The sequence below is a fragment of the Lontra canadensis genome, unplaced genomic scaffold (genome assembly GCF_010015895.1).
Source record: "Lontra canadensis isolate GAN:19392208 unplaced genomic scaffold, GSC_riverotter_1.0 scaffold5, whole genome shotgun sequence".
In the NCBI taxonomy this organism is placed as follows: Eukaryota; Metazoa; Chordata; class Mammalia; order Carnivora; family Mustelidae; genus Lontra; species Lontra canadensis.
This window is the reverse complement of record NW_022630999.1, coordinates 40,502,831-40,522,772: the sequence shown is the minus strand read 5'-3', so window position 1 is coordinate 40,522,772 and position 19,942 is coordinate 40,502,831. Positions and strand designations below refer to the sequence as shown.

The following is a 19,942-nucleotide window of genomic DNA, read 5'->3' as shown; positions in this document are numbered from 1 at the left end:
TACTAGTAATTTTTTAAATGGGAGAGAATGGTAGAAAGGGGGGTTAAAAAAAAAAAAAAAAGGCAGTCACCAGCCTGCCATGCTTTTGACCTTGAGAATCAGAGGATGGAAGTTTATCACCACCAGTAGTTAGTGGCCATAGTGATAAGTAGACATTTGGGCACCCAACTAAATTTGCTTCGGTGCTATGTGACAAATAATTAGTGCACATTTGTTATATCTAAAGCAGTATGGTGGCTAGGAAATATGAGGGAGGTAGATAAGGATGATAACAGTAATCCTTATCCTGAAATTAATCGGAGCTTTCAGACGGTGTGGATACTGTTTACAGATCAGGTAATCTGAATATCAACCCTCTCCCCCTTTATAGACTTTAGCACTGGTTCCTTAGGGGAGAAGGGGTCTGGATTACCTGGATAACTCTTTTTCCCACCATTTGCTTGCTTTAATTCAACTTCCCAGAATTTACAATTCTTCATTTGACCTAAATCCAAAGGTTTTCTTTAAATCCACTTGAAAGACGTTTCTAGAAATGAATCATTGGGTAGTTCTGGGATATGAATACCTCATTTCAAAACATTTACATATATCAGTAACATTTGCTCATATATTGTATTTTACTGAATTTTATGAAATGCTTTAAAATTATATCCATTCAAAAAGTAATAGAGTGTAATTTATTGTCTCTAGAAGGTATATTAAAACACAAATCAGGGCTTCCAGGTGACTCAGTCAGTTAAGCATCTGCCTTTGACTCCAGTCATGATCTCAGGGTCCTAAGATTGAGTCCCATGTCAGGCTCTCCACTCAGCAGGGAATCTACTTCTTCTCCCTCTACTTCTGTGTTCTCTCTCTCTCTCTCATAAATAAATAAAATCTTGAAAAAAAAAAAAACCCACACAAATTTAATTCAAGAGGCACCTTGGGCAAAATTTTATCAAAATGCTAACTTCTTCAAAAATTACTAAGTAGTGAGTCATCAGAATCTGAGCTTCTTCCTGCTTCCCACCTAGAGTGTATGCCCCTTAAGAGTCTGCGCTCTGTGTTTATCTCTGTAAACCTAACAAGGGCCTAGCAGTGCCTGATACCCCTTAGGCACTAGTGATACAGGTTGATGAATGAATTAATATAATAGATTAATGAAAAATGTGATTTTGCAGCTTTTGGAAGCTTTTGCTTCTTTAATTGAAATTTCCCAGAAATGTAAGCAAAGGTAGAAAATGACCCGATAATGCAGAACTACCAAGGAAATAGACAGGTACTTCCTAGCGCAAAAGGGAGAGATGACATTTTGAGAAACTTCACTGGGTGGGGGTTGGGGGTGGTGATAGCAGCTGACCATGGAAGTTACTCCACCGAGCCTCCCAGTGGTGTATCCTATAGCAGGCATTCACCAATAGGAGGTTTCTCCCCAGAGGCGTTTGCCGCATAGAAACCTCACTACAAAAAGCCACGTCCAATAACCTGATATCCTGGAAAACTGTCCAACGTCCTGAGCAGAGCTATCCAATTTTAAGGAGTCAGCCTGAGTTATTGCCAAGAATTCCTTTGCAAAAGTTAGAGGACATATCATTCTCATATTTTGCCCTCCTTGGTGAGATATTTAAATAAACACATAGTTTCATTCCTGGGTATTCTTTGAAACTTCAGTTACAGATCACTCAAAGGAACAGTGTGACCTCCGTGAAAGCTCAGTCTTGGAACTCTGCGAGGAGGGTAATCACAAGATTAATGTTTTCCCTATTTAAAACTAATTTTAAACTAAAAATAGTGGCAACAGCCTTTATTTATCTTAGAGGGGAGGCAGGCTGGCAAGGGGCAGGGATTATCCTGCTAGAAAACATCCACAATCAATTCTCCAGAGTTTCAGCATCAAATATGTCACGCAGGGACTACAAAAGTAGCATTGGCACCATGTGCAATGTTTCTTGTTTTATCAATAAAATATGTGCTTAATTTACTTCTTTTTGGAACACAAACAGAAAGTCATTATTTTTAAATATTCATATTTCAATATTTAATATGAAGGCAGGATTTTAAGCACTCAAAAAAAAGATCATTGATGATTTGCTAAATCGTCCCATTTATTATTTCCATTTTATGAGGGACCATGAAGGAATTCAATTGACTTTATCAAGGTCACCAGCAAAACAATAATGAGAAACCTGAGAGTGAACCCCTTCTGCTTCCAAAGATTTTGCAAGTTGGCTCTTGTAAAGAAAAAAAAAATCTTATGATGAAAGAGTACCTCTGGGGAATGGAAAAAGAGAAAGCTTGTGTCTCAGTGCCTAAAGGTCTATGCTAGTTCCAAAGTTAAATCTTTTATTATAACATGAGCAGAGCTCGAAGGAGTCGTCACTTAAAAGTGGACATTTTCCACATTATATCCTCAACTTGAAAAAATAAATGAAATCATCACAAAAGCACAATTTTATCAAATTTGCCCTCAATGACCTAGTTTTTAATGGCAGAGTTTTGTGTTTGAAGCTTATAGCTAAAGGACACATATCTAAATTAGCATCTCAGTGAGCTATGCCAATAAAAGACCCCACCCACATTGTCATAGTCATTAAGCCAAAATTTGTTAAGAGCTTGCTAGTCAAGTACTAGTCTCAACTTCTCATTTAGTCCTTGCAAAACAAACAAACAAACTGGGTGGCATCACAGATGCTAGGAATCTCATACCATTGTACAGATGAGAAAATGAGCCCTAAGAAAGGTAACCCATTCTCCCAAGGTCACAAATTTAGTGAGGTTTGGAGGCTGAATGTGACTAGGCTGAGTATCAGAAACAAAACAAAACTCACTATATTAAGACAACCTCCAAGCCGTGGCCAAGGCCACTTTCTAGCCCTTAAAAACCTCGTTTCCAGGTAGTTTCTTAAGAATAATAATAATAACAACTAAACTTTCAGCAGAATGTTGGTTCAATGAGTATTTCTAGAAAATGTGATTTCTATTTCTGGGATTTCACTTATTTTTAGAGTTTTCGCTCTTGGTCTGACTCCTAGTGCTATTTTGTAGAGAGGGGAGCATTCAAGGCAAACTGGGTTCACATGTTCACTTTGCCCCCCAACTGGCCATGTGACCTGGGCATAGCATCAGATTCCTTCAAGTGCCTTTCATATGGGCATTCCATAAAGGATTCCCCAATTGCTAGCTATAGATGTTTTTTTAAGAAGTAAAAGGATATTTGGAGATTTAGCAATCTAAACCTCTCAATTTACAAGTAAAGAAAGTGAGGCCCAGAGGAATTAAGTGACTTCAGAAAGCTTCCCAGCTCCCTTGTCATCGTTGAACCAGTAATGAACCCAGGCTGCCAGGGAACCAGGCGGGAGCACTTTCCTTAGTCCGTGCCTTCTGATGTGGATTAACATATGATTGATGATCTCTGCCACAGGGGGAGAAGTTTTCCTCAGGCAGCTTATTACATAATCATTTTCATGTAAACCAGAGTGACAGCGGTTGGGCAGAGAGGTGGGTGTCGCCAAAAGTCTTTTCACTGCCTCTGAGTCTTAAGCTGGAGGGAATGTGGATCCAGTCCCTTATTGACATTTGTGTGACTCCCACTTGCCAATTTGGATCCCTAACGTTTCAGCTGAGCACTGCAAGTTACACAAATATCACTTTGGTGGTTTCCCTGTCATCTTAAGCTCTGCTGCAGACTTAAATGAGTCCTCATGCTTCCTGCTCACCCCTCACTGAGCGTCTCCATGGAGCATCTCCATGGAGCTTCTGTGGGGAACAGTGGCTTACTATCACTGCTGCCAGCTGATGCCTGAAACGCACTGAGATCTCCATGGCGTGGCCTGGGGCTCTCCCCTCAGCTCCAAGATGCTCAAAGTTTCATCATTAATTTGGATAAATATATAGATGGCTTACTCTGCCAATTTATGGATGTTGCAAAGATGGTGAACCCATGGAAGAGGATAATGAAGGAATCAAGTTATAAAAAAACCTAGAATGGTAGTCCAAATGGAATACAGAGAAATCACAACCGGGAAATTTTAAATTCCTGGACTCAGGTGCAAAACTTAAAACCTGTACAAGAATAGGGTGGGAACTTACATTTGACATAACACTGGCATACATTAATTTTCCCCTTGGTGTCAATGAGAAGGCCCCAGAGTTTAGGTTGATGGTGAATTCGGTATGAATCAACAGCAACAAACTGCCAAAAAGATCATTTCATCTTGGGCTGCCTCACAACTTGTGGCTTTCAGAACAAAATAAAGGACAATTTGTTTTCACTCATTTTAGTCAGACTGCGTGTGGATGGTTATTTTCCTTTCTAGGCAGCAGAGACAGAGTTAAACTGAAGAGCATCCAGAATATTTGATAAGAGCAAGAGATGATTCGAAACACCTGACCGTAGGAGATGGTTAAAAGAATTGCATTTTTTTTTCTTTTTTTTAAATCCTGGGGGAATGCTGATATGTCAAGAGCTATGAAGGAGCTGAGGTTTTACCGTACTTGGAAGCTGACAGTTTAGCCGGACACAGTTTCACGAATGCTGGCAGAAGACGTGAAGCTCAGAGACAGAGGAGGGTTCATCACAGCAATCACAGCCCCAACAACACCAGCATTTTCTTGTGCCAGCTCCCCAGGGCAACACAAAGAAGCACCAGACGATGTCTGCCCTCTGTGGGTTGCATTGCAGGAGAGGAAACCTGTCCATAGAAAATCCCATTCTTTCATGATAGTGCCCAAGCAAGTCCATCCGACCATTTTCCTAGAGGATGACAGATCCTATCTCTCAACACACGTCTTTGAAAAAGAACAAAGTGATGTCATGCCTCTTCCAGAAGCACAAGCAGAAAGAGGAGAGATCCATACATCGTTTTCAACAAAAACTGCATTGGATCACTTCAGAGGAATAAAACAATGTCCATGGGTGAAAAGTGACCAAAAGACACATTAATGGTAGATAGGTAAATATTTCTATTTTTTAAAAAAAGAGCAGAACAGAACAAAAAAGAAGAAGCAGTGGACTCCAGAAGAAGTTGGATGTGGTCAGGCAGAAGCCGGGCAGCCATTCGTGGTGACTGTTAAGGACTATTAATACTCACATACCAGAGAAGTGCTGCGTTCAATGTTACATTGAGCTTCTTCTAACACTCCACTTATCAGAAAAGAAAGGGAAAGAAAGAAATGAAGTAACTAGGAAAAAATGCATGACAAAAAGGGATAAAGAGTACTTTCAAATTTGAAATACTTCATTGTGTATCTTCTGACGCTATCTCTGGGCCCCAAGAGGATCCAGACGTCTCTTTGATAAGCCAGAGATAGGGCCACAGCCAAAGCCTTTATGAACATCATGCTGTAATCTCCCTCGTCTGCCTCTTCAGCTAAGAAAAACCACTCAAAAGTCTATTTGGAAATAAAGACCCTTTGAAGCTTTACCCTGGATTGGTTATCCTGCGTTTTGAGAAACAGAATCTTTGCTAAGGAATCCTTTACAATCCACCTAGAAATATTTCTGGGTGTCTAGACATTTAAACTGAAGTTGGAGAAGACCTCAAAAGAAAATACAGTACCCATAGGGTTTTTGTTGTTGTTGTTGTTTTAAGAAATAAGATGTTTGTTTTCCCCCTCTGAGAGAGAGAGAGATTACTTAAGAATAGCCATCATGACAGAACATGGACATCTTTTTACTTTGTGGATTTATTACCTGCCCATTCTGTTTGAATCCCTCTTCACACCATTTACATAAAGCAAACAGCTATAACCAGTAGGTGGAGATGACAGAGCGTGCCCTTTGACCTCTTTGCCTCTCCATTTCTTCATAAGCGAAGTGAGGGGCTTGAAATAGACAGCAGCAGTGTTTCTTTCTAGCTGTTCAGGCTCCAAAGAATCCAGAGAGAGCCACTTTCTTAAAAGCTGGCATAAATTTGGAGCTCTTAGGCTGGGTAATAAGGCTTAGAGAAAAAGTGAGGGAGGAAATCACCTTTGAAAGATGGTTTAAAGGGAATCTCTCCTGCCTTAAAGCACAGTAACATCAATCAGGATATTGGGAAATGAGACAGGATGGAGGGATAGAATAATAGTATCTTGTGATGCTTTGTGACAAGACATGAGCATAGTTTATGGCAGGAAACTGCAAATGAAATTTCCATTCTATACTAAATGCAGCCAGGGAATGCTCTTCTCAAAAATGACCTTCGAAAGGGCCCCCAACTGGCTGAAATGTTGGACCCTGGATCATCTGGCCAAACCACACTGTAGGCCAGGGAGGCCTTACTTCTGATAAGGTAGATATCTCATATCTCTCTGGAAATAACTCACTGATTCTTTTAAGAAACAAGAGATACAAAGTTTAGAGACTCTTTCTATCACACCTCACAACGAGCAAATAACTTACCGCCTGGGTTACTTTGATCCCAGATTGTACATACAATACATATTTAGTGATTTGGGCTCTTCCGAGATCATGGCTCTGCTCTACAACTCTGTGACTCATCAACAATTGAGACTCCCTCAGTTTGTTTCAGCAGACGCACACCTCAAATCTCATAAATCAGATCTCCGAATTTGTTCAGGGCTCTGGGGTTAAATGATTGGGTTTCAATATGCTTTACATATCAGCTTCGGAAGTTGACATCTTCTTCACTACAGGGTTTTTAAAAAATTATTTACAGTGGACAAGTAAAATTTCTTATCTCCCCAAATTTACTAATACATTTACAACAGGAAAGCTCCAGGGTTTCAATAAAACACTATGCAACGAAGCCAATAAAAAAGGAACTTGAATGCATACTTTTCCTACATACATAAGCATCTGTTCCAACTTCTGCCTCCTAAAACTTGCTTATTTTGTTTCAGCTTTAACCCTTAAAAATAGTAAAAGAATGATCTGGCTTGGAATGTTCATTACTTCAACAGCAGGAGTCAAGTTAATCTGCTTCACACCCCATGTCAGACTTACTTTGCTCCATGCTTAAGATATTTAAAAAAGGTCTCTTGGAGGGAGTACCATTGATCTAGAACTTGGGGTCCCTTGGGGGCATAGACTGGGCAGATCTTAGGCGGACAATGAGTTAGCCATATTTTTCTGAATCAAAAAGCAGCTCTACTCCAGACTGACCTTGGGAAAATAGTTTTTTTCATCCTGGGATGCAGATATACATGATAGAGGGCAGCTGCTCTTGTTATAAATATCTTGTAAGGTAGGCAAAATGCTGCACTGTAACTCCTGAAGCCAGAAAGCTGGGAAAGAGAGGGCTTATGTGACCTTTGGAGAATATGCTGTTCACCCCAAGGAGCCGTGAGTAATTAAAACAGAGAGTTAGCACTTCTCACAGGAGGGATCGATTTACTCTGAATAGCCCAAAGCTTTTTATCACTTGTTATGGTCCTCCTGCTCTGGAGAAGGGAGGGGTGGAGCACGGGAGACCCAGTGAGGGCAGGCTGAACAAGGAGCTGTAATCTGAGAAGGGGAAAGAAAAATGGGGTGAGGAATGAAGGGAGGGAAGAAAGAGGAGCAGGCTTCCGGAGGCCCCCTTGCACTTACTGGCAATCCTGGGCTCCAAGCCTCAGAGGGCAGGTGGCTATTTCAGTCCGTTCCCATTATAGAAGCAGATCCCCACGTTGCCCTGAGGAAGGCTGCACAAACTGGAACTGACAGGCACCCTTCTTGTCATTTTCTTTCTCGCCAACCTGCACTGAGTCCACACTTCATTTTGCTTTTAAGGACACTCTGGTGTTCACCTTTATCCCTTCTACACAAACTCCGGCTGTGCCCCAACCATTTTCCCCAGCCAGGCTACTCTCCTTGTGGCAGGCTCCACACCCACACCCCTTTTCCTTACTCTATTGTTTTTCCTCCTCTCCTCCTTTGCATATATCCCAAACCTCTCCATCCTGTTAGGTCAAGATATAATTTATTTCATAATAATGACTTCCATTGCAAAAAAACTTTCTACCAAACATTTAAACGTGGACCATCGCACCTGAATCATTCTGTCCCAAGAGAGTTCCTTGATTGTTTTGGCCCATGTCCATCACTCCCATGTTCTGTCTCCCATAACATTTGTTCACCAACCCAGGTCCACAGAATCAGCCTCTGGGGATGGATGGCTGTAGCACTCTATATTTTCAACAACCTCCCCTAGAGAAACTGGAATTGGAGTGACCTAAGAAGGCAGAATTTTGACTACAGACACTTACTTTATATTTTTCCATGACCTTCATACATTTTTTACCATGATCATGTATAACTCTTATAAGAACAATTAGTGGGCGTTGGGGGGCATATATATCTTTTAAGGTCACAGATGATTTTGATACCATGGGAGCCATAAGTCCATATTGGTCATTTGAACAAGGATTCGGACACAAACCTTCTTTCATTTCTTAAGCCTCCAACAAGGTTGAAAGGTACTAGAGCAAGAAGTGGCCCTGTGCCAGAAAGGACAGGCTCGAAGCAGGTGCTTCATTAATACCTGAATGGGTTTAAATAGACCCAATAAAATAGGAAAATATTGAATAAGGACACATGGGATGTGGTACATTTCAATAAAAAAAGAAAACTTTTTAATTAGTGGGTTAAAGAAATTTGTATTGGTAAAGCAGAAAAAAAAATATTCAGGTGACATCACAGACCACGGGATGACGTGTAGCTCAGCATCAGTATTTTGCTTTAGATCTAGAAGCAAAGGATCTTCAGAGGCATCAGTAAACTAGCAGCATGTAGATACCACAAGGTGGTTCTCTCCTTTTAATCTGGCTCATCCTTGAAGTGGTGTGTTCCATTATGAAGTCTATAGCTAAAGAAGAAATTTGGGTCATTGGAGAGAGTTAAGAAAAGAACCAAAAGCCCCATACATTGCTGGTGGGAATGTAAAATGATGCAACAACCACTTTGGGAAACAGTCTCTTGCTTCTTCAAAAAGTTAAACATAGAGTTAAGATATAACCCAGCAAATCCACTTCTAGGAATACACGCAAGAGAACTGAAAATATACAAAGACTTGGAAACAAATGTTCACAGCAATACTCATATTAGCCACCGTATATTGGTGACAGCCAATAGGCCAACAAAACATGGTACAACCCAATGATGGAATAGTATCTGGCCATGCAAAGGAATGCTACCACATGGATGAACCAACCTTGAAAACATGCCACTTCAAAAAGCCAGACACAAAAGACCACATATTCTGTAATTCCATTTAAATAAAATTTCCAGACTTGGCAAACCCATAGAGACAGAAAGTAGATTCAAGGTTGCCAGGGGCTGGAAAAAAGGGGTTGGGAAATCACTACTAATGGGTACAGAATTGTAGAATTAGGCAGTGGTGATGGTCATACAATTCTGGAAAAGTACTAAAAGCTGCTGAATTGTACACTTTCAAAGTGTAAATTTTGTGGTATGTGAATTATGTTTCAATAAAGCTTTTATTTTTTTTTTAATAAAAAGGTCAAGAGGGATGCCTAGCCCACTCAGTTAGAAGAGTGTATGACTCTTGATCTTGGGGTTGTGAGTTCAAGTCCTACACTGGGTGTAGAAGTTATTTTTTAAAAATTAATTAATTTTTAAAAATTTAAAAACGAAGTCAAGGGGAACATGGGGAGATGGGAAAATCCGAACAGGAGGCCCTCCGAAGAATGTTTAAAAAAAAAAAAAAAGACAAGGAGGCAATTTTACTAAGGGCTGCTTTTTCAGGCATAGTTGACTTTTTGAACTTTTTTAATTAATTTAAAAAATAGGATGGCTAGCTGAGGAGAAAATTAGAAGACAGAGATTATAAATATGGCCTCAGGGGCTTAGTTTAGACACAAGGTTTTCCTACCAAGAGAAGTTGGAATAAGAGGTGTTCACAGCTCTCTTTCAGTGGTCTTAAATAGTGCTTAGGATAGGTTGTATGTGTACAGGACAATGTGTGGGAGCCCTTTCTGAAATGGGAGAGGGGTGAACTTGATGACCTTGCAGCTTTTTCTGTCTCTTGAACATGGCTCGTCCCCCGCGCTCAGCATCACACGCGGCCACCAAGGCACTCGTCTCAGTGAAACAGGAGAGAAGACACTACCGTTTCTTGAGAAGTTTTATTTGGCTTCTCTATTCTGTCACAAACATACATTCCTCTTAAGACTGTGACAGTCTTCTCTTCTAAACAATTAACTTTTTATTAAAAACACACATATACACACACACACACACACACAAAACAACAACAACTCATAGCTGCACTCACAACCCATTATTTTAATCACTTGCGTCAAGAAAGTCAATTCAGGTTATGTATGTAGCTACCTCTACACTACTAATTAATATGAATACCTAGAATGTACTTGGCCTGGTGTAGGGTTTGCAAATCTCCATAAGCCTCTGAATTCAGTTGTACTTGAGAAATAAAATGAGATCAACATCACTCATCTTTTCCAGGGATGGAACCATCTGTGCTAAGCGCCCCCCACCCCCTGGCTTCCCAAGGCTCCCCCAGGTTCACTCAACCCAGTCTCTTTGCCCAGAACCCAGATTCCCATGTAAATAAGCCAACTGAGAACACACTCAGAACAAGAAAGCCTCTTCATGGTGCTGAGACCAGATTTGCTTCAGATCCTTTCCATTCTTCATTCTCTGGTTGGGTGGGAGAGGGCCTCATTTTATGGCAAAGTTTGTGTCAGTGCTGATGCTCTTGCTTTCACCATCGCACACGTTCAGCAGTATTCATTCACTGAGTCAACATGGAAATCCAAGGCTTCCTATTTTAGGAGAGTGTTATAAACCTTCATCTCTAATACCCTTCAAATGCTTTTAACTGAACAGCATGTTTAATAAATGAGGGAGGTCTAGGACAAGGTGCTGTTAAAACTTAGTTTGTTGAGAACATTGACTAAAGAGAATTCCTTACCAAGACATGCCACACTTCCCCCTTTCAGGAGGGGAATCCTGCCTCCCCTCTGCTAAGCAAGGGCATGGTCAAACTGCCCCTTCTCCAGCCCTTCAAGTCCATCAGCCCAGGTTGAGGTCGGCATGCTCCGATATGGGTCCAGAAGGATCCGGAAGCACCTGACAATGAGGATGCCCAAGAAAATGAACAACAAAATCACAAACACAAATGTGGTTTTTTGCTCCAGAGACATGCTAGAATCTGCTGATGCGTTCTCAAGGGGCACTAGGGGTGAAGGAACAGGCTGTCCTCCATCCATCGTCCAGAGAAGCAGAAGAATGGGATCTCCCAGTTTCCTTTTCTCCCATCATCAGTCTGCTGAGATCATGGTGGCTGCCCCGTGGAGACGCTGAGTTATCTGCAGGAAGAATGAAAGGCAAGGAGAATCATAGAAAATGATTTCTATGCTCACAGTCCTGTTCGTCAGAGAAAACAAGGAATCTCTAAACTTTTTCACAGACATGCTACATTCTGTGTAATTATGAGAGAGAATATTTTACTCTTGCATGAAATTACCAAACTGTCCTCAGAGCAGGCACCTGGGGCCAGGAGGGCTGGGCGGGGAAGACAACCAAAGTACAGAAGATGAGAAATGCGCAAGGTAATGTTGACCTCGGGGTGTGCTGCCAGCTTGACATCCAAACCGAGTGTCCCCTGCCAAGTCTCTTCCAGATTCCCTCCAATAATATGACTTTCACATCATTCTCATAATGATACCATTGATGGAACATCAGCTATGTGCCAAGACTATAGCTAAACACAACATAGGTTAGCCACTCTACTACAAGCTCCGTGAAAGCGGAGACCTCTAAAACCCCGGTGTAAGGAAACTGAGGCTGGAAAAGGTACTTAACAGAGAAATTCTCAGGGGTTCTGAGCCCCAGCCTCTGGCCTCCATTTTACCACTCAATGAGTATGGGCCCTTGAAGAGATCACTAAGCCAAAAAATGGAATCAGAAATGCCTGTGTATCTCACGGTGCCATAATGAGGATGGATGTCTGCGAAAACACTTAGAAAAGTATACAAAGAAGAAAAATAAAACTACGAGTTGCTTCTCTTCAGACATGGCTGTGGAAGCCAGGATGCTCCTCCTTTGCTTTCTCTTGCCTAGACCAAGGGAAAAAGAAGGCATCTCAGGTTCCCAGACCATCAAGCTCCTGCTGCTTTTCTTTTTTCTTCAGAAAACAAAGGCCAGGTTCAATACGTGACCCAGAGAAGCACCTCAAGAACTGAACTAAGGAAAAGGAATTGATTGGCTGCATTTTTTCAAAAAAGCCTTACAGTGGCCTCCTACTGCTTGAGACCATTTGATAAAAAGGAAGAGAAGGAAAAAGATAAGTTATCACTATTTCCATTTTACTGGTGGAAAAATTAAGATATGTGGATATTACTGTTTGTCTTTAAGGGCAAGTTGGAGTATACACAAAGGCCATAAAAACTCAAGATGTTGAACTAAATTTATGTGTGAGTCTGTTTATAAGAAAAAATGCATAGGAGAGTACTCAGCTATGGGAATTAACATGGATTCAAAAGAAATTACATTCAGTGAAAATAAGCAACCAAATAAAAATAGAAATTATGACCTAAAGCTCAAACACAATATTTCTACAGCTAACTTCTAATTGTTGCCTTGAAGTATAGCATTAGTGATCATAACAGCTTGCACATATGTTGACACTTAAAAGTTTATAAAATCACAGTTTAGGACACCGTTTATAAAGGGATTTACAACCAGTGTCTATAAGAAAAGAGTTACCAATTTGGGGGGGAAAGAATATTTTGCAGCTCTGTGACTAAATTTTGTTTAAGGCTGGAATAGTTGCAGTAGATTTGTTTATCATTCATTTTTATTTTGAAGCAAGATTGGGATAAAATTTGATGGTGTTTCTTAAAAATAAGCTCCTTGGGGATATGGAGGATGTTGACGGATTGGGTTTGGTTTGGTTTGCTTGCTTTTAAACACCCTCCCAACCTTGTTTTTTTTTTTTTTTAAATATATATATAAAGATTTTATTTATTTATTTGACAGACAGAGATCACAAGTAGGCAGAGAGGCAGGCAGAGACCGGAGGACTCTCCGCTGAGCAGAGAGCCCGATGTGGGGCAGGACCCAGGGATCATGACCTGAGTCAAAGGCAGAGGCTTTAACCCACTGAGCCACCCAGGCGCCCCCCCAACCTTGGTTGTTAACTCTTGGCAGATAACTGGGTTGAAGGGAGGGGGCAGGAAAGGGTAGCCAGCAGCAGTCCTTAGTACTTCCTTAGTACTAGTCCCTAGTACCTCCAGCAAGGGCCGTTTGCACACCCAAGAGATACCCAAACTAGACTTGTTCATACCGAGTATAAAATTCACCAAGGGCTGGGTCAAAAGAAAGTTGTGTGCTGCTCAAGGAATAAATGTCTAAGCTGTCCTGTCATGTTCCCTTTTGTCCTTCCATGTCCTACTGAGCATCCCATCACTTTGACCCTGCCCTCCCCACAGACTTACTAGGAATCCCACTCTATGTCCATTTCCCCTCCAGCCCAAATGAGGCCAGAGTCCCTTTCTGTGTCTGTATCTGCTCTTGACACGGCTGAGATAGCTATGCATTTTTAGGACATTCTCTACGAAAACATCATATAATCCAGAAAGGAAATAGAGAAAAACGGAAGCCCATTAACTATGTAAGCATACGACATAAAGATTTCTGGATCTGTGAAGTTCACTGAAAACAGTGAGCAACCAGACATAGGACAATTTGAGCCTGCGATGACTCCCTAGCCACAAGCTGGGGGACCAAAAGAGTGATACCTTCCTTATTCAATCCTTCCCTTCTCACCCCCAGTGCCCACTCGACAAGAGCCATCTTGATGCCCAGGAGCAGTCTTTCCCACCCTTGTTGTTCGTCCAAGGCAAAATACCAATTCCTCTTCTCCTAACTCATCATCTCATACTGCCTAGACTTCCTCCATCACTCGCGTTTTCGAGCTGGTCCACCATTCATGTGGGGGCTGCAGGCATGGGTGACCCTTCCAAGAAGCCCTAGAAGTAACCCAGTCATCCTGATTCAGGTTATGAACCCCATTTCCCTCTTCCGTTTCCCTGTAAATGAGCCTGGAGCCTGGCTTCTTCCCAGGGAAGCCAACCCTTAGAAAGACTTAAAAATCAGTTTTAATTTGCACAGATGCCACCCTGTGCTGATTAAAAGGCAGATGCAAGAATATGGTTAACCCTCTCTGCAGCCTCCTCACAGGTTTTTAGAAGCCCGCTGAAACAGAAACACATATCTTCCAACCCCTTCCTGATACACCCAACTGATGGGAAAACGGAAAGGAAAGCATTTTGAAAATGTCACAACTCCTTATAAATCATCAGCCTCTCCCTTCCCAGCATACTGTGATAACCCAGTACCTGTTAAAATAACTTCATTTGGCCAACTCTTCAAAGCCTTTTATTAAATTGCAGTCTTTTACCACGGAGAGTGGCACATTAACACTTAGCAAGGATTTGTCTGGGAAAACTGCTCTTACTTGAAGGAGGGAAAATGTGGTAGATAGTAAGGGGGCTCATGGGTCTTGCTGGAAATGAGGGGCCACTGGGGTTTGGGGGGAGGAGACATGGGGTACTGAGGGCCAATGGCCCAGGAGGAGAGAATTCCTGGGGAGGGTGGGGAATGGGAGATACAGTTGAGAAGATCTGGAGATGGTTATAAAGGGATATGGGGATACAGAGACCAAGGAAGAAAAGCCAGGTCTCTCACAGTTTTGCCTGGGATGGATGGAAATCCCTAGAAGAGCCTGCTTGATTTTAAACCCGCCATCAGCTAATCAATAATTTACAAATCTGGAAAGCTCCACAGCACATTTAAGTTAAAGGCAGCATCAGATAGAGGAAGAGGCAGAAAAAGAAAAATAAGTGTGATCACTGGACTACCACAGTCCCAAAATATTCAAAGACAGCAAAATTTTTAAAATGTCTGCCTTGGAGTGAAATGTCCCCTTTCTGCAAAAATGATCCTTGTGAAACAGTCACGACGGCTTCTACCTGAATAACGAAATCTTCCTTTTAGGCAAATAGAGAAATCTGGGCAAGTAAATTATTTCAAAGGATTTCCGACACAATCGTCCTAAGTGGTAATAATAACAAAAGGCGGTTGTGTTAAGTACGAGAGGACCACAGTTTCTCATGGCCCTATTTCAATCCTAATAGTCTTCCCCATCATGTGGCACATGCCTGTCTTCCTGGACCTCCATTTGTGTGGGCTCAGGACATAATAAAGGCTCATTTTAATGCTGGACTGAAGAAAACTGAATTAAAAGATGCCATTCTCAAAAATCTTATAACGCATCCCCAGAGTCAAGCTCCCTGGACTCCGATCGCACAAAGTGTAGAACCCTCTGCATTACCTACGAAGCCCAGGGCGAGCAGTTCCTCTCAGCCCTAGTCCCTCTCACTGTCAGCCACGGGCCCCACTTAGAATGATGTACACAGAGGCCTCGCTTTCTTTTCTCATGCTTCCGACATACCACGCCAAGACCCAGCCTTCTCAGCTCAGATCTTACCACTGCTTCCCTCCAGAAAACCTCGGCACCCCAACGACCAAGAACCCTCACCGGCCACTGAATCCCTCCCGGACCTGAGAGCCCTGTTTCCTGGATGACCAATGAGGTCATATTCCGACAATGGAATTTTTGTAATATAGGAATTTCTTTTCCTCCTAAGTTCGAACAGGAACACACATCAAATTGCATTTGGCTTGGAGGGCAAGGACCAAGAAGAACAGACTTACGTGGGATGGAGTCTGCAGACACCTGAGGAGGCCGTCCTCACTGGGTCTGCGCAGCAGCTCTACCTAACACGAGCTGTTCCTTAAACCCCTCCAGGTTTCCCACCTCTGAGCTTTTAGTCATAGTGCTCTCTGCCTGATGCCCTCCTCCTCGCTCTACTCCCGCCTGTGGGTTTCACTCCCTCCCTCAGGGTTCGCACCAAGTGCCACCTCCTCAGTGGGGCCTCCGTCTCTCCCTGCACCAGAGGGATGGGGTACTTCCTGCTCTGTTCCTCCCTGCCCCCCAGGGAACCCTGCACCTGCTTTCTGCCACAGCACCTCTCACAGGACCCGTCTCCACCGGGTGTTCAGCTCAGTCCCCTTACTAAATAGCAAGCTCCTTGAGAAATTCCTGGCCGTTCTGGGGTCACTGCCTTTTTTTTTTTTTTTTTTTTTTTTTTTTTTAATGGAGGTTGAGTCAAATCTCTGGCGCCTTACAATCCGAGGAACTGAATTTTCAAACTTTGAGGGGCCAGCTGATAGAAAGAAGGGATAAAAAAGCCCATGTCATCCAGCCAGCCTGGGATGTCAGACCATTGTGTTTGAAATAGATCTTATTTCAAAGAATTGTAGCTAGTCTGAGTCACAGTGACACATTAATAGTCTCTGATTTCATTATTTGAAAAGCAGTTATTTGGCTTTTTACATTTTCCTGGGCTTCCAGGCTGATGGGTCGAGTCCCATCGAATACAAAAATTAGTGGTGGCCCTGCTGTTCCAGGGCTCAAGCCTTTCTGAGCTCAGGGGCTCTGCTCCTGGGGAAGAGCAACCGTTCCAAATATCCTGAAGCCAGACGCCTTACCTGGAAACCACACATGTGAACATACACCCTCCCCAAGCTTGGATCCTTTGGACATTTCATTTTGTTAGCATCACATTATACAATTTAACAGTAAGGGAAATTATTTTATCTGAAGAAAATAGACCTTAAAGCAGTGACACATTCCTTTTCTTATTTTTAAAGCGACAGCAACAGAATGATTTTGGTGCCTTTGGCACATGGCTCTGTGGAGCTGCCCACAGGCATTTGGTCTGCCCCCACCCCCCACTTTTGTGGCCAGTAGCTCACACCCTCCCCCAACTCTTCCACAACGGGTTGCAGTGGTCATAGTTAAAACAGATGCAATGTCTGTGAAGTCCTGCCTAGCACATCGTGAGCGTTCAATAAATCCGTGCTGATGAATGAGCGTTTCCTCTGTATACCATTTGTGTGCAAAACAAGTTTCTTTCTAATTTCTCCTATGCAAATAAGCACACTGGGGAATGGAGATTATAAGTAAACCGCCCCAAATCATAAAAATCAGTTACCAGAAGAGAAGCATTCCCCGAAGGCTGCTGACTCGCAAATTTCTCTCCAGCATGTAAGGAGTAGCAAGCCAGTCATCCCTCAGCAGCTCACGGTGTGCTGGGTGCCGTGAAGCCATCCTGCCTGTATTTTAAGTACCTCTAAACCACTTAAGTGCCACACCCCGTTTTTAAAACTTCTAGGCCAGAAACCTCATTATGTGACTTGACACGTTTTCCAAAAGTAGATGCAAAAACTGTGGGTCTGTTGAGCAAGAACACTCACAGGTTTGTAGAGTTTACATTAGCCTGTGACGGACAGGACACTCCATCCCACAAAGCCATCCTGTGTATCTTATTTATATTTATCTGGCCAACTCGTGAGGCCATTCTGCAGACTGTACCAGGAAGGGAATTGGCTAGGTGGGCAAGACTGAATTTGCAACGACTAACAGAAACCAAGGTCCTCCAAGTGCCACATTGTTCTGCAGCAGTTCTGAAACTGACTGTTGAAATGTTAACATGCCTTTCAATGATTAACGTAATACGTATGATCAGAGTGAGACTAAATAGAATCATCTCTGCTTTTTGAGCTAAACGAAGCCTTGGCTGCATTGCTGTTTGCAAAACTGGAGGCTCCAGAGATAAACTCCACCCTTCCTCCCAACCCTCCCACCCCAGACGTGTAAACATCCCAGTTGACCCTATTATATATCTTCCCCTATAACTGTGAGCCTTCCATAAAACCTACTTTATCATCTAAGGAATCAGATCACTACATAAACAAAAGTTATTACCCATGAATCTTGTAGAACTACTGTGTATGAGCCCAGGGATCAGTAATTTGCATTCCAGGATACATGCACAAGGATGCAAAATATTTCCTATAAATTCGAAGAACTCATGGCCCTCTTGGTGACCAGCCCAGAAATTCAGGTAGAGTTCCTGGCTCTTTTTAGGTACTTCATATATTTTAACCAACATATACCTCCTTTTTTTTTTTTTCCTCTCACATAAATACATAGCAACTTCCATATTTTTCTTTTCTGAATACAGCCCTCTTGATCCAATGCAAAAGCCCTAATGCTTCAGAATTCACAGGATGGCTAAGGACAGATAGTACTTTGTACGCCCAGCAAAAAGACCCATGGCTACTAGAAAGCGCTAAAACAATGGCTTGACACACACGTGAGTGTGGTCAGCTACAAACATCAACAGGCAGGTTTGGAACAGTCACCAGCCCCCACTGCTGCCCTGGGAAGTCTGTTCCCTCAGACTGTCACTGCCAAGTCAGCCTGCTTGGGTTTGGGAGTGGACCCTGTTGGTCCTGGCTCGCTAGCTCTGGGTCAGCAGGAGACCTTTCTCTTCAGTCTGAGCCCTACCCTTCTCTTCACTTCTTCCCTGTCTTCATCTTCCTCCCAACACTTGCTAGAAGAGTTTTAAAGGGACTGCAGGGGAAGTCTGCAGCCTTGCTCAGAATATCAGGAAAACCCCACGTGAGTGCCCAGTCGGGAACTGGGGGTCCCAAAAGGCACCCTTAGCAAACTGGAACTTTTCTCTTCAAACGATAAAGCTTACTAGTATCCCCAGTTTGCCTTCTCTGTCCTTGCATGTTTCCTAGTGAAAAACAGTGCTTGCTGATACCTCAAAAGGCTGGGGCTGCACCGTGCTGACCACCCAGGGACACCAGGGACAGTCAGCGTTATCATTAGGAGTAGTTAAGTTGTGATCCTTTGTGAACAAATTAAAACATTCCCATAACATTTTAGAAGGTTTGATGTTTCGGGTGAATGGAAGAATTACTATAATGGGCAGATAGCTTTCAGGAATAATTTACTGCAGCTTAGCAAAGAAAAGAGCCTGTTTTACTACTCCTTTATCCCGTATCGGTAGCACTGTAGACTTAAGCATGCTTTAAACATCAAGGCATCATTCCATTTCACCCCCTGGTTATTAACTTTACCTAGCAACTGTTTAATTAGACTTCATCTGACATGTAGATCTAAATTCAGAACTTGGATGCAAAAGGCATCTCTGTGATTATCGCTCATGCATACATCGTAAAGTTAGAGAAAAGCATTAATTAGCCCATCAAAGACCCGGTGTCGGTCAAGTACCTGAATCTGGCTGAACAAAGACTTGATCCATTTCCCAGTGGAACAGTTACAGGTAGTTACAAGCCTCTTTAGTTTCCATTCTTCCCGACCAGGCTGGGTTGAGGCAGGAGACAGTGGCAGCTGCAAGCAGCTAATGGCACACCCCAGATCTCAAGCCGTTGTTTCAGGCTTAGAAACTTCCCATTAAAACCCCCGAGTTAAAGGAACATCGTCTTTCTGTGTGAGGCGTTGTTAGCGGCCAATACGGCTGCTGCTTTGTGGCGAGCCATGATTCTGGTTCTGCCTCAGCAACTCTTCAGAGGATTCTGCTTCAGTGAGTAGAGGCAGTATCCTAGCAGTGTGTCTGAAATCATCTTCAAGAAAGCATTAACATTCGAAAGGAGCACAGGGTGGGGGAACATCACGGGGCATTCCCATACCTTTTCAAAATCAAAGCCATAAATCTACCAATGCTCGCTTCTTCCCTATTGATTGTTGACACTATTCCTCTTTGGGGATGTCAATTAGCACCTTGCAGTACCCGGCCTCCATATTGATTATGTTTGTGACCTTCGGGCCAACCTAATTAAGGGGAAGACTTCTAAGGAAGGGCACCAACATAGTATTTGGGAAACCAAGGGAAGGCCCTTTTTCCTAAAACAAAAACAAAAACAAAATTGACCTTTTAGAAATGCAGTAATTATGGGAGGCAAAGAGGAAAGAACAATTTTTTTAAAATCACATTTTTACCACCTGTTTGTACATTTGCTAGGCTGTAGGTAGCCAGGTCCAGTGTATCCTTTGGCCAGCCTGCATGACTGTGACCTTGACAGGTACCCCCACCCCACCCAGGCTGTCAGAGACCG

At 42.6% G+C, this 19,942-nt stretch overlaps 1 protein-coding gene across 4 annotated transcripts; it reads right to left on the bottom strand.

The window, feature by feature from the left end:
* Positions 1 to 8,542: 8,542 nt before the first annotated feature.
* Positions 8,543 to 19,481, bottom strand: CTXN3 (cortexin 3). Of its 4 annotated transcripts, XR_004382006.1 has the most exons (3): positions 19,098 to 19,481; positions 10,280 to 11,250; positions 8,543 to 8,765 (listed from the first exon to the last, which is right to left on the bottom strand). XR_004382006.1 is itself a non-coding variant. In XM_032851961.1 (2 exons), the coding sequence occupies exon 2, from the start codon at positions 11,149 to 11,151 to the stop codon at positions 10,906 to 10,908; it is 246 nt and encodes an 81-aa protein (XP_032707852.1). In that variant the 5' UTR covers positions 11,152 to 11,250; positions 19,098 to 19,481; the 3' UTR covers positions 10,026 to 10,905. The 4 variants fall into 4 exon arrangements, 3 of the variants coding, with proteins under 3 accessions (XP_032707852.1, XP_032707854.1, XP_032707853.1); XM_032851961.1 differs by lacking the exon at positions 8,543 to 8,765 and having other exon boundaries at positions 10,026 to 11,250; XM_032851963.1 differs by lacking the exons at positions 8,543 to 8,765; positions 19,098 to 19,481 and adding an exon at positions 17,005 to 17,052 and having other exon boundaries at positions 10,026 to 11,250.
* Positions 19,482 to 19,942: the final 461 nt, after the last annotated feature.